The following is a 10538-nucleotide window of genomic DNA, read 5'->3' on the forward strand; positions in this document are numbered from 1 at the left end:
CCATGCAGCCTCTTATCTTGGTGGGGAGGTGCTGGCAGGAAGGAGATAGCTGCCACCATCCCATCCTGGGCCTTCTCTTACACATTAAACTGACCCTCTGTTCCCTGCCACGGGGAGGCCCAGAAAGGAAGGTGTTCGACAAGTCTCCTTATCAATGCTTTGCACACATGCCACAAGCACATGGCGGGTACTTATGCCATCAGTGCAGAATGGAAAAGAAATGGCCCCCAGCAGCTGCTTATATACCCTGGTAAGCAGCAAACCCAGCAGGACTAGCAGGGTTAGAGCTACATGCTCCACCTCAGCACCACAGCTGTATCACACCTGGAAGCATGCAGTACCTGCAGTGTCTGGGGTCCCAAGCTCATGCCCTGTCACGCACCAGTCTTCTCTACGGCATTCACCCCGCTGTGCCTCTGCCACCCCATCTACCTGCACAGAGCTGAGCCCTTCTCCTCCTGCAGCAGGGAGCAGGGAGTGCTAGAGGCTGCCATGCATCCCCTCTCCTGTTGCAGCTACTGACACTGCCCTTGGCCAAGCAGGCACCAGAGCAGAGGAGAGCTGCCAGGCTCCATCCAGTAGAGCTCTGGGAAAGGAATGAATGGGAGGAACGATACTAATACAGGGGTCCTGGACACCTGTAAGATGGAAAACAGGCCAGGGTCCCAGCTCTGCTGTTCAGGGGCAGGAGATTCCCTAGTGAGGTGAGAGTCTGAGGAGCAGGGGATTAGCAACAGGGTTAGAAATCAAGAGGTGGCGAGTACGTCTATCAAAAACCGATATTGCGAAAAACTATACTGTGCCTGTAGTCAGAGCAATCATTTTTCGCTATTAAAACAGTTAAAGATTTGAAGAGAATTAGTTCCAGTAATCTTAACTGCCTCCCAGACCCACTTGTGTACCCACAGATACACCCCACCGAATACATGCACTGGAACCAGAGTAAGGGGCTTCATGAGCCCACGATGACATGCAAACCCACAGGCAGCTGCAGCACCCAGGCAAGGAGGGCTGGCACTCGTGACAAGCACACAAGACTACACAGCTTTATTTCCAAGATCCCAAGAGTCACACACCTTAAGCATCCCTTCTCATTGCTGAGCTGAATAGCAAGCCCTAGCACCCTTTCACCAGGGGCCTGAACACTAGAGGCACAGCAGGGGAACCAGCAGGACTGACACTCATCAACCAAACTGTGGCCTGAGAGAAAATCATTCCCACACCTTACGCATCAGGAAGTGATGGGGCAAGGCTCCTACCTCACATTTCCAGCACCTGAACAATTTTTAGAGCCCAGCCAGACCACTGATATTACCAGAAGCAGGCAGTGAATGCTGCTACCGTAAACAAGTACCCTGAGAACAAAAAGCAGTGCTCAACCACTGCCCCAGACGAGACACTCACCTCTTCTCCTTTACTGAGTCGATCGACTAACATGTGCCTGGAAAGAGAGCAAGGGAAGCTTAGTCACATGCTGGAAGCCAGAATCAGCAGAAGAACACAATCTGTCAAGAATAGCCAGATGTCTGAGCCTCCAGGTAAAAAAACGCCATCAGCTCCTCTTGTCACAACTCACTGGGAGCTGCCCCAACATCCACCTTTGGTTGTGAGCAAACACAACCCCCTGAAGGCTTCTCCCCTGCTGCGCAGGGACGCATACACAAGTAAAACTTAGCGTGCCTACCCAAAGAGAAACCAGTCGTAGGCCACTGTCAGGTACAGAATCTCAGACGGCTCCAGGGACACGTGGATCAGCCCATCCTGCAAAGCAAATGAGAACAGCCTTCAGGCAGCAGCCCTGGGGATTGGAACTTGGGAATTCGTGATCTGCTGAATACTGTCATGGTGATCCAAGATGACCAGCTTGCTCCACATGCCTGTGATACCATGTCTGATGGCAGGACAGCATATTGGGCTCCACATCAAAGCCAATCCACACCCCCTCTGAAGCCAAGAGAGTCAAAAGGAATATTAACTCTTCCACCACCAGTTCCTGGTGACACAGCCACTCACCCTCCAAGCAATCACCCCCAGAAGCAGAGCAGGTCAGCCAGGTACTCACAGCCCATAAGGAGAGGCGCAATAAGGAGATGAATAGAGGAGTTCGATCCCAGCCGGATATACAGTGCACCAGGAGCCCGCTGTCATCTGTTCCAGGCAGGGGTAGGAAGGAGAAGGAAAAAAAAACCAGGATGTTGCAACAAGAGCAATGACTTTTCTTTATGGCAAATCTGTAAAGACAAGCTACCCTCTGTCCCCACAGCCCGGGCTCAAGAGCAGACCTCAGCCACCAAGCCAGAACATTTTGTCTTGAATACAGCAGTCAACAAATTGCTCAGAGTGTCCTGGGTTGTCAGCAGCCCAGCTGATGTGCTGTCCTGGTCCTGACAGCTGCTCAGGCCATGAAGTCACTAGGTATGAACATCACTTTGCTACCCAGAACATATACCTACCCAGCCGCAACCCACCATCACAGTCTATACCCACATCAGAGAGAAACCTGCTCCAACTGAACACTTCATCAGTTTCACCAACCTTCCTACTTATACACCTTGAGCAGAGGCACACACAGGGCACGATTCCCATGCTCTCCAGAAAATTCGTAGTATGTCCCAACGCAACGACTGCAGGAGAGTCTGTAGTTAGCCAGGCTGGCAGAGCCAGTCATGGCTCTGTCTATCCAGGTACCAAGTCACAGTGGTCAGAGGGAACAGGATGCCAACATAAAGCAATACACCCCCTTCAAGGAATTGGGGTGGCTGTGATGACAGAGGGTGAAAGGGGCTCTTAAATAGGCATCTAATGGGACCCTGGGTTGGGGGCACAAAACACAGATGTCCAGTAAATTAAGAACAAGAGTCAACAAGCAGAGGAGCAAATGTTTCTTCTCTTCAGCTTTAAAGCAGTAAAACTTTAGGTAAAGTGTTCAGATATCCCTCCACTCTTGGGAAGAGAGGGTCTTCAAGGGATCAGCAAGTCCCTCTCTAAGAGGAGAGCTGGAGCCCTGAGATGCTAGGGCCAATACCCTGTTTTGAAGGGAGAGAAGCGAAGCTCTCTTTATAGAGTGGCACTACTACAGTCAGCTGTTCTTCTGGAGACAGTGACTGCTCCAGTTAGACCACTGGGAGCAAGGAGTTTGCCTTACCATCACTATTGATGATGGAGATCAGCAGCTTCAGGTAGTTCTGTGTCTGCTGCACAAGGTCCCAGCTCTGCATAAAGAGAAATATCGATGGTAAGGGTCTGCCCACAGAAAAAGGCTGCTCTGCAGTTCAGAGCCCACCATGCTCTCGGCTTCTCTATCCGGGATAAAAGCAAAGCAGAAATAACCCCGTTGCCATTCCTCAGAGTGACAGACTCCCTTGGTGCTCTGATCAATCCCCCCATCCTCTGCAAAAGGCATTCTGGGACAAGAGACCAGGCGGGGGGGGGAAAAGTAAACCAAACAAAAATAAAGAAACTCCGTCTCTCCTGGCTGCCTGGCTGGCACAGAACCTGCTTGCGTGCAGCCCCAAAACTTCAAGCAGACCATGCTCAGAGAGGCTAACGTGACCCAGCAAACACCTGCAGAGCGCTGACCCAATTCTGCAGCCCCCCCCACGCGTGCACTTTACCAAACGGCTCAGCAGCCATGTTACAGCTGTGTACATGATGGAAGTACCACGATGGGGTGAGCAGGTCAAGGTCAGCAGCCTGTCCCCACAACCCAAGCACTTTGCTCAAAACTCTCTGGCCCTTGTAAATGGCCCCAGCAGGCTACTGCAGAGGGCCGACCCACTCCCGGCGGCTCCAGACAGGCTGGACTTCTGCAGTAACACCCAAGTAGCAGCAGCACCACAGAAGGGCTCTCAACTCGGAGACCTCCAGCTCTACAAGAGATGCAGCTGAAAAACATCAGAACAAGCTCAAGTGTGCCACTCTCCACCCCTGTGTTGTGAGAAGATGCAGGTAATTTCAGCGGTCTGATGAGAGCCAGAACTAGCTCAAGGAAAATAGGTAGCACTGGCAAGGAAAAGGCAAGGAGAGGGACACATTTCATTGTGACTGTGTTAGTGGTATAAGTGACATCTGACCACCAGCAACGGAACACTTGCTGTGTGCTTACATGCATGCACGTGTGCGTGTAACCACACTTAAGACTACTGTCAGACAAAGAACATACTGCTCTGCTGTGAAGCCTGCACAGCAACAAAAGAGTAGGGAAATAGAGAACACACTCAGCCTGGGGCAGAAAAACACATACTTCCAAAGTCTTTTATCTGCCCAGTTCAACCCAATCTTGTGCTTATGCCAGAAGGAATCATCTAATCACCCAGTCTAATCTCTCTATACCACAAACCAGAAAGTTTTGTTCAGTTGCCCCAAATACAGCCTGAAGCTTGCACTTGGCAACATCTCTGCCCAGAAAAGCACCTCAAATAGGGGTGACAGTTCACCGCTCCTTTAGCAGCATGTTCCAACAGATCATCCTCAAAAATAACACGAAAGACTGCTTTTCCTTATTTGAAGGTCTGATTTCAGCCTGCAGATACTGCTTCCTGTGCAGCTCTTCTTCCCCAGATTGAAGAGCGCTTTAGAATTAGTATTTTCTCCCTGCAAATGTACTTACACGTTAATCAAGTCAACCCTCCATCACCTTTGTGATTAGCTAAACAGACTGAGAACTTCAGCTTTAAGTGAAGCACCTTCTCCAGCCCTCAGATCATTTCTGTATCTATTTATTACACCCTCTTCAATTTTTAATATCCTTTTTAAAATACTGGCTGCTCAGTATTCCAGTGAACAAGTTTCTAGCCATAAACAAGCTGTGGTCCCAATATTCTGCTTCAACACTGCAAGCTACTTTTCCATGATTCTGCTTATGCTGGCACTTAAATATTATTTACATCACTGAATGACAAACACTGGCCTGGCATGGGGGGCTGTGCTAGTTCTGCGGTGCTTCCAGCCACAGAGCACAGGAGCGTGACACGCTCCAGCACAGTCAAACATCAGAAAACCCGGGGGGATTGGTAGGTCCACTGATGTGTGAAATGGAGCACACTAATAAGCAGTATAAGGTAATGCTCCCTGGTATGAACAGACAAAGGCTGAACCTTGAAGCTCAGACAAACGTAAGAGTTTGATTATTGTTTGTGATGTTATCACAGTAGTAAGGAATGGAGACATGCTGTGGTCAATTATGACTTTCTCTCATAGGACAGGTACCTTGCACACCCATGAAGAAGGCGCCTGGTCACTCGGCTACTGCTCACATAAGGGAAGGCTGATCTCTCTCAAGATTCTCCACAGCCAAGGAAGTCTGCCCACCGCAGGCACACGCCTAGCTAAGATTGTGAACGAGTTAATACTGCTTTCCGTTTGCTGGCATGTTCCTTACCTGTGTTACCGACATATCTCCCTAATGGATTGCAAGCTTTATGCAAGCTACAGAAAAAGATTTGACGTTACAGTCAGCTGCCTCGGGACACACCAAGCCAGGAAGCTTTTGGGTAGAGGGTTTCCACCGCTATTCTGAACAATCAAGTCTGCAGCCCCACTCCCACTGGGATGGTATGAAGTGAGCCAGATTACTGCAAGAGGAGCAAGTCAGACTTCAAATCTTTACTGATCCCTCCCGACCGAATCTTTGACTTCCCACCGAGACAACTGCTTTGCTCACCTGGTACTCGCTCCAATCAATATTCAGAGATTGGGTCAGAGAGACCGGGATACTTAATGGAGCATCTACATAATCCTGAAAAAAACCCAAACACAATTGGTCAGAGCAAAGCCATGACTTGAAGGCAGCAAGTTCCAGAAAAACCAAAATAACAAATGCCAAACAGTGCATCTAGAAGAAAGTGCCTCAGCAAAGCATCTTTGAATGAAAAATGTGCAGTGGTAAGGATTAACTCATGTCCACTAGTCCTTCTAAGACGCTAAGAGGAGCTTTTCTGTGCTCCTAACAGTGAAAGTCAGGGACAAGGCGTGTTAGTTTCTGAATTCCCTTAGGGCTGCTCCACTCAACCACCTCCCTCAGCAGGAGACAGAATACAAAGACAGAACTGAGAACAGAGGCTATCAGTAAGATACCAAATTCAAAAACAGGAGCAACCCATACCTCCCACGACAGGTCAAGCAGCCTGGACTTCAGGATAACGATTCATTTATTTTACAACAAATGAGTAATTTTGTACATTCACTATCTGCTTTGTTTCTCCTGGTAGTTTCCTCCTTGTCATCAGAAATAAGCACACAACACACACACGATTGCTCAGGAACTGTGAGGCAAGACTTAAGCCCAGTAAAGCCCACAGCTCTCCACATTTTGTAGCATCCACGTACCTGTTTCCAGTTAAATATGAGACCTTCAGCTGTATAATCCCGGTCTTTGTACTCCTTAAAAAATTCACAGCCTGCAAGAAAAAGAAATAATGAACAACCATTCAGCTAACTGACATCTAACAACTGAAGTGCCCTGTGGGACTGGAAGTGCTTGGCAGCCCCGGGCTCCAGAGCACCAAACCAATCAAAACTGCTGCCTGCAGGAAGAGAAGAGCAGTAATCATCAGTATAGTGTGCAGCATGGCCTCCCAACAGCAACAACCCAGAGCACTCAGCAGTGAACACACTCACAGCAAAGGGCAAACTCCAAACAGACAGCAAATGCAGAGTTTTAGGGACTGATTTCATTCTTTCCCAAACAAGAGGTTTCACCAAGGAGCTATGCTTTCCAGGGCCACTGGCTTTTGCACAGGCATCAGCCTGGCACACTGAGTGAGAAGGAACCAGAAAAAGGAGGTGCTGGCAGAGCCCCAGAGAAAGCCAACTTTCACAGGGCATCTGCTGCAGGTAACAAGGGCTCTGACAGAGGCAGCTGTGATTTCTCTCACATTTAAGTCTCCTCTTTCAAGCACGTGAATTGCCCCATCTGAAGGAAGCACGTACATAACTATTTCCAAGGTTTTCCACCAAGCCCTCTCCTCCTGAAGTTTGTCCTTTGGCTCTGTTCTTCTCAAACAACTATTTGAAGTCTCTGCAGCAGACTGCAGTCACTTAGTCACAGCTGAGCAGCACCATTAGCACTGCGGCTGCCTGCAGGCTACGTGAAACACCTCTCCCAATGTCCTGTGTGTGCCCCAGCACAACAGTGTCCACGTTACCAAGACAATCCTGTGGCAGGCACTGAACACAGGTAATGATTCCAACCCAGCAAGTCACAAGTAACTGCAATGGTGAAAAAAAAATAAAAAAATCTTTGTGCAAGGACAGGAAGAGCCCTCAAAAGCACAGAGTCAGGAAGCAATCTGTCAGCTGAGATTTAACTCCAATTAAACAATGGCTTAAAGCAAAGAACGGGGGGATTATTGCAGTAAGTATTGGCATCTACAAATGCCAACTACCAGTCAAATGGAAAAGAGGGTTTTTCTGCACTGGAGAGCACAAAAGTTCTACAGATACCCCGTTTTAACCCAAATCTTTCACCCTAGACAGTCATGTCTGGACACTGCCTCCCTCACCTAAGACAACAGGTTCTCAGAATAACTTTAGAGACAAGTTACAGAACAGAAATTCTTTCAATGCAAACCTGGAAAAATTAAGAACATATCAGGGCATTTGGCCAGTCACTAGAGGGGTTTCTGATCCTTAGATATGTATGCCTTAGATCTAACAGAATGACAACATTCCCCTCTGAACCAGCACTGCTGAAATCAGGCAACATCTGCAGGGAGACTTTCCAGGTTTATAAGGTTTATCTCTTATAATGTGTGTGGCAGTGGAGAGCTGCTAAAAGACAGCAGCTGTCCCAGATGGCAGAAGAGGAAGGACCATCACTGAATATTGCATACAATACGCAGATCCCCATACAGTAACAACTCTACAGCTTAACTCTATAGAATCACTTCTTCCTCATTCTTTCCGAACCCTGCAAAGGACATGTGTACACTCTCTCTACCATGGTCTAGGTTTGATGAGGCATATGGCAGCAACATATACCTAAGCCGCAGAAACCAGTAACACTCTTACTTCTGTACACCTCGGCAATCTGCATGGCAAACTCAATACAAATCTTAATGCAGCTTCTCTGAATTGTCACTAATTCTTGTATGAAAGGAAATAGACTTTTTTTTTTTAAAAAAAAAAAAGAAATATTTAAGGACAACAACTAGAAATCAAGGAGAAGTTTGGGTTTGCAACAGTTTTGGGTTTTTTCTTTTCCTCTCCCTTTCTTTGTGCGCGAGGGAGAAAAGAGCCCTTCCTTGCAGACAGGCCTCAAGCACAGCAGCCTCACATCCAATCCTATCACTGAGCCTGACATCATCAGGCAGACAGCAATATTCAGCTCATCTTTTAAGAGTTGCAGCAAGTGACCCAGCAGTGGTTGCTAGGCACAGGGACTAATATAGCCAGGGAGACGGGCTGGAGTGGCCTGCATCTCAGTCGTACATTGCAGGCTCAGGTTAACAGTTCTGCCGAGCACTGAGGATATCTTACAGTGGCGCTCTGGAACACTAGGACTAGAAAATACTCTTAAGAATTGGGGGTTTACATAACACAGAGCAAGATGTATATTTTGCATCAAGTGGTAGTTTGGAGGTGTGGGGGTGTCATCTTACCCCCAGCTCCACCTCTGGGACTTTTTCTCTGCGTTTGAATTAATTAAAACTGCTGAGAAATTATTCTGCTACCTCAAAGAGTGCCTACTGCTGACTCACACTGCCAGATCATCCAGATTTGTTGCACTGTTCTCAGTTTAAAAGAACTTCTCTCCAGAGGGAACACAGGAAACATTCAGCAAGCCACAGTCATTTCACCACATGCACACACACACGTAGTTCCTAGTGCCCAGAAACGGATTGTCACCTGTCCCTTGGGAGTCCCTCTGGACATCAGTCCTGTACCTGGATATGGGATGGAGAGAAGCGTGAAGTCAGCATAACGTTGAGCTTTGTCCACCTTCTCAGAAGACGTCACACTGCACAGGACAAGAGGAAAACAGCAGACACTTGTAGAGTATTTTTTACAGAGATACTAGCACCCAAAAAGCTACTTGTCACATCTCCCTACACAATGACCTGACTCAGCAGAGAGCAGGGGTAGAACTTACTCAACACATCCAGAGAAACAGGTATAGCCCAAAACCACTAAAGCTTTCCTCTGAGAGAAATACCAGGAGAAACATCTCCCTCTGCTCCTATATACAAACACTTCACTCTCCCCTTTCTCAAGGTGTGACTGTCCCACCACTGCAAGCTCTAGAGAAAACCTACTCAGACTACAGAAGACAGATGAAAACAGCTGTCTTGCCCATTGATACAGCTTTCTCTGGCCTAAAACCTTGGGGTTCTCTTTACAGCATCAACTAACTGATCCTGCTGTAGAATGCTTCCAAGGACTGCTCCCAGGTTGCTGAGTGCATACCCAATAACAATTCACGTGTAAGGTCTACACTAGCTGCAATCAAAAGCCTGCAGAAAAACAAATGAACGCAGACTCACTTCAAGCCAAACTTCACCTTCTTGTTTTCCACCATCAGGTCACAGATATATCGGACAGACAGGTATCGAAGCAGCTTGATGTCGTGCCCTCTGACCTTGTCAAACAGCTGGGAGTCTGCATTTCTGCAAGACAGAACAAGACAAAGCAAGATGAGCATGGAAGACTGACCATGTTGAGTCTGATTCTCTGCACAATACTGCCACAGTTCTTCCCTGAACCACTTCTAGCCATAAGCCGCATAGCACGAGCCTTGCCTCCACAGGTCAGAGTCAGAATCTGCAATGAACTGATACTGCAAACTTGGTGCTTAGGGTCCCTCACCATGTGTCTCACTCTGTGCCGTAACAAGCACATAAGATACAGAAGATTTTCTCCAGCCTGGAGATGTACTTTTTGATGAAGTAAACATGACTGTGTAATTCAAACACCTTTTTAAATGGCTCTATATATTCCTGTCTCCAGCCTTTCCCTCTGGCAATAGATTAGCAGGCTTCAGTTAGACTGGGTTCAGCCAACTTTAGCATTCAAGACTCAAAAGCAAGGAATGTAAGACTCTCAGCCTGGTACTCTCAAGCCTGTACCCCAATCCCAGCCTAGGAAAGAGCGGAATTGAGTGGCTGAGCCAGTCAGCTTTGGTCCAAACTCCTTTTTCCCCCATCCCAGTGATGCATACAGACCTAAGTGCAGAATCTTCCTCTGAAATGTCTTCTGCATCTGCCCAAGCATCATCAGAACCTCCTGCAAGGAAGGCATTAAGAACAGAAGCTTGTGTAAACCAACGTAATCCCAAATCTGACAAGACATGCACGCACACAAAAAGGTCATGGTTTGGTGCCCTCTCTCCACACACAAGTGCTCTCAGTAGTTCCCCACATTTCCTCTTCCTGAAAAGCCCATTTCCTAATGTAGCTCACTCTTCCTTGTCATTGCGTAGGACCTAGGCAGGTCAAACCCATTACTGACAGCCAGAAGGACACCCCAATAGTGCTACACAATGCTTTGTTAAGCCAAGCTTCAGCTCCCACACTAAAGACACACAGTACTTCCCTGAAGAG

The 10538-nt window shown here is 47.8% G+C and overlaps 1 protein-coding gene across 1 annotated transcript in view; it reads right to left on the reverse strand.

Annotated features, from left to right (window-relative positions):
* The window catches only part of MTMR14 (myotubularin related protein 14), a 26323-nt gene that overhangs the window by 13284 nt on the left and 2501 nt on the right, over positions 1 to 10538 (reverse strand). The window contains exons 4-12 of the mRNA XM_035903840.1: positions 10161 to 10221; positions 9483 to 9605; positions 8886 to 8959; positions 6328 to 6398; positions 5663 to 5737; positions 3146 to 3212; positions 2063 to 2148; positions 1685 to 1761; positions 1405 to 1441 (exon numbers count right to left, since the gene is read on the reverse strand). Of these exons, the coding sequence (XP_035759733.1) occupies positions 1405 to 1441; positions 1685 to 1761; positions 2063 to 2148; positions 3146 to 3212; positions 5663 to 5737; positions 6328 to 6398; positions 8886 to 8959; positions 9483 to 9605; positions 10161 to 10221 (671 nt within the window). The remainder of the gene's footprint in view (positions 1 to 1404; positions 1442 to 1684; positions 1762 to 2062; positions 2149 to 3145; positions 3213 to 5662; positions 5738 to 6327; positions 6399 to 8885; positions 8960 to 9482; positions 9606 to 10160; positions 10222 to 10538) is intronic.

Source organism: Egretta garzetta, unplaced genomic scaffold, assembly GCF_000687185.1.
Source record: "Egretta garzetta isolate BGI_Z169 unplaced genomic scaffold, ASM68718v1 scaffold91, whole genome shotgun sequence".
NCBI classification, from domain to species: domain Eukaryota; kingdom Metazoa; phylum Chordata; class Aves; order Pelecaniformes; family Ardeidae; genus Egretta; species Egretta garzetta.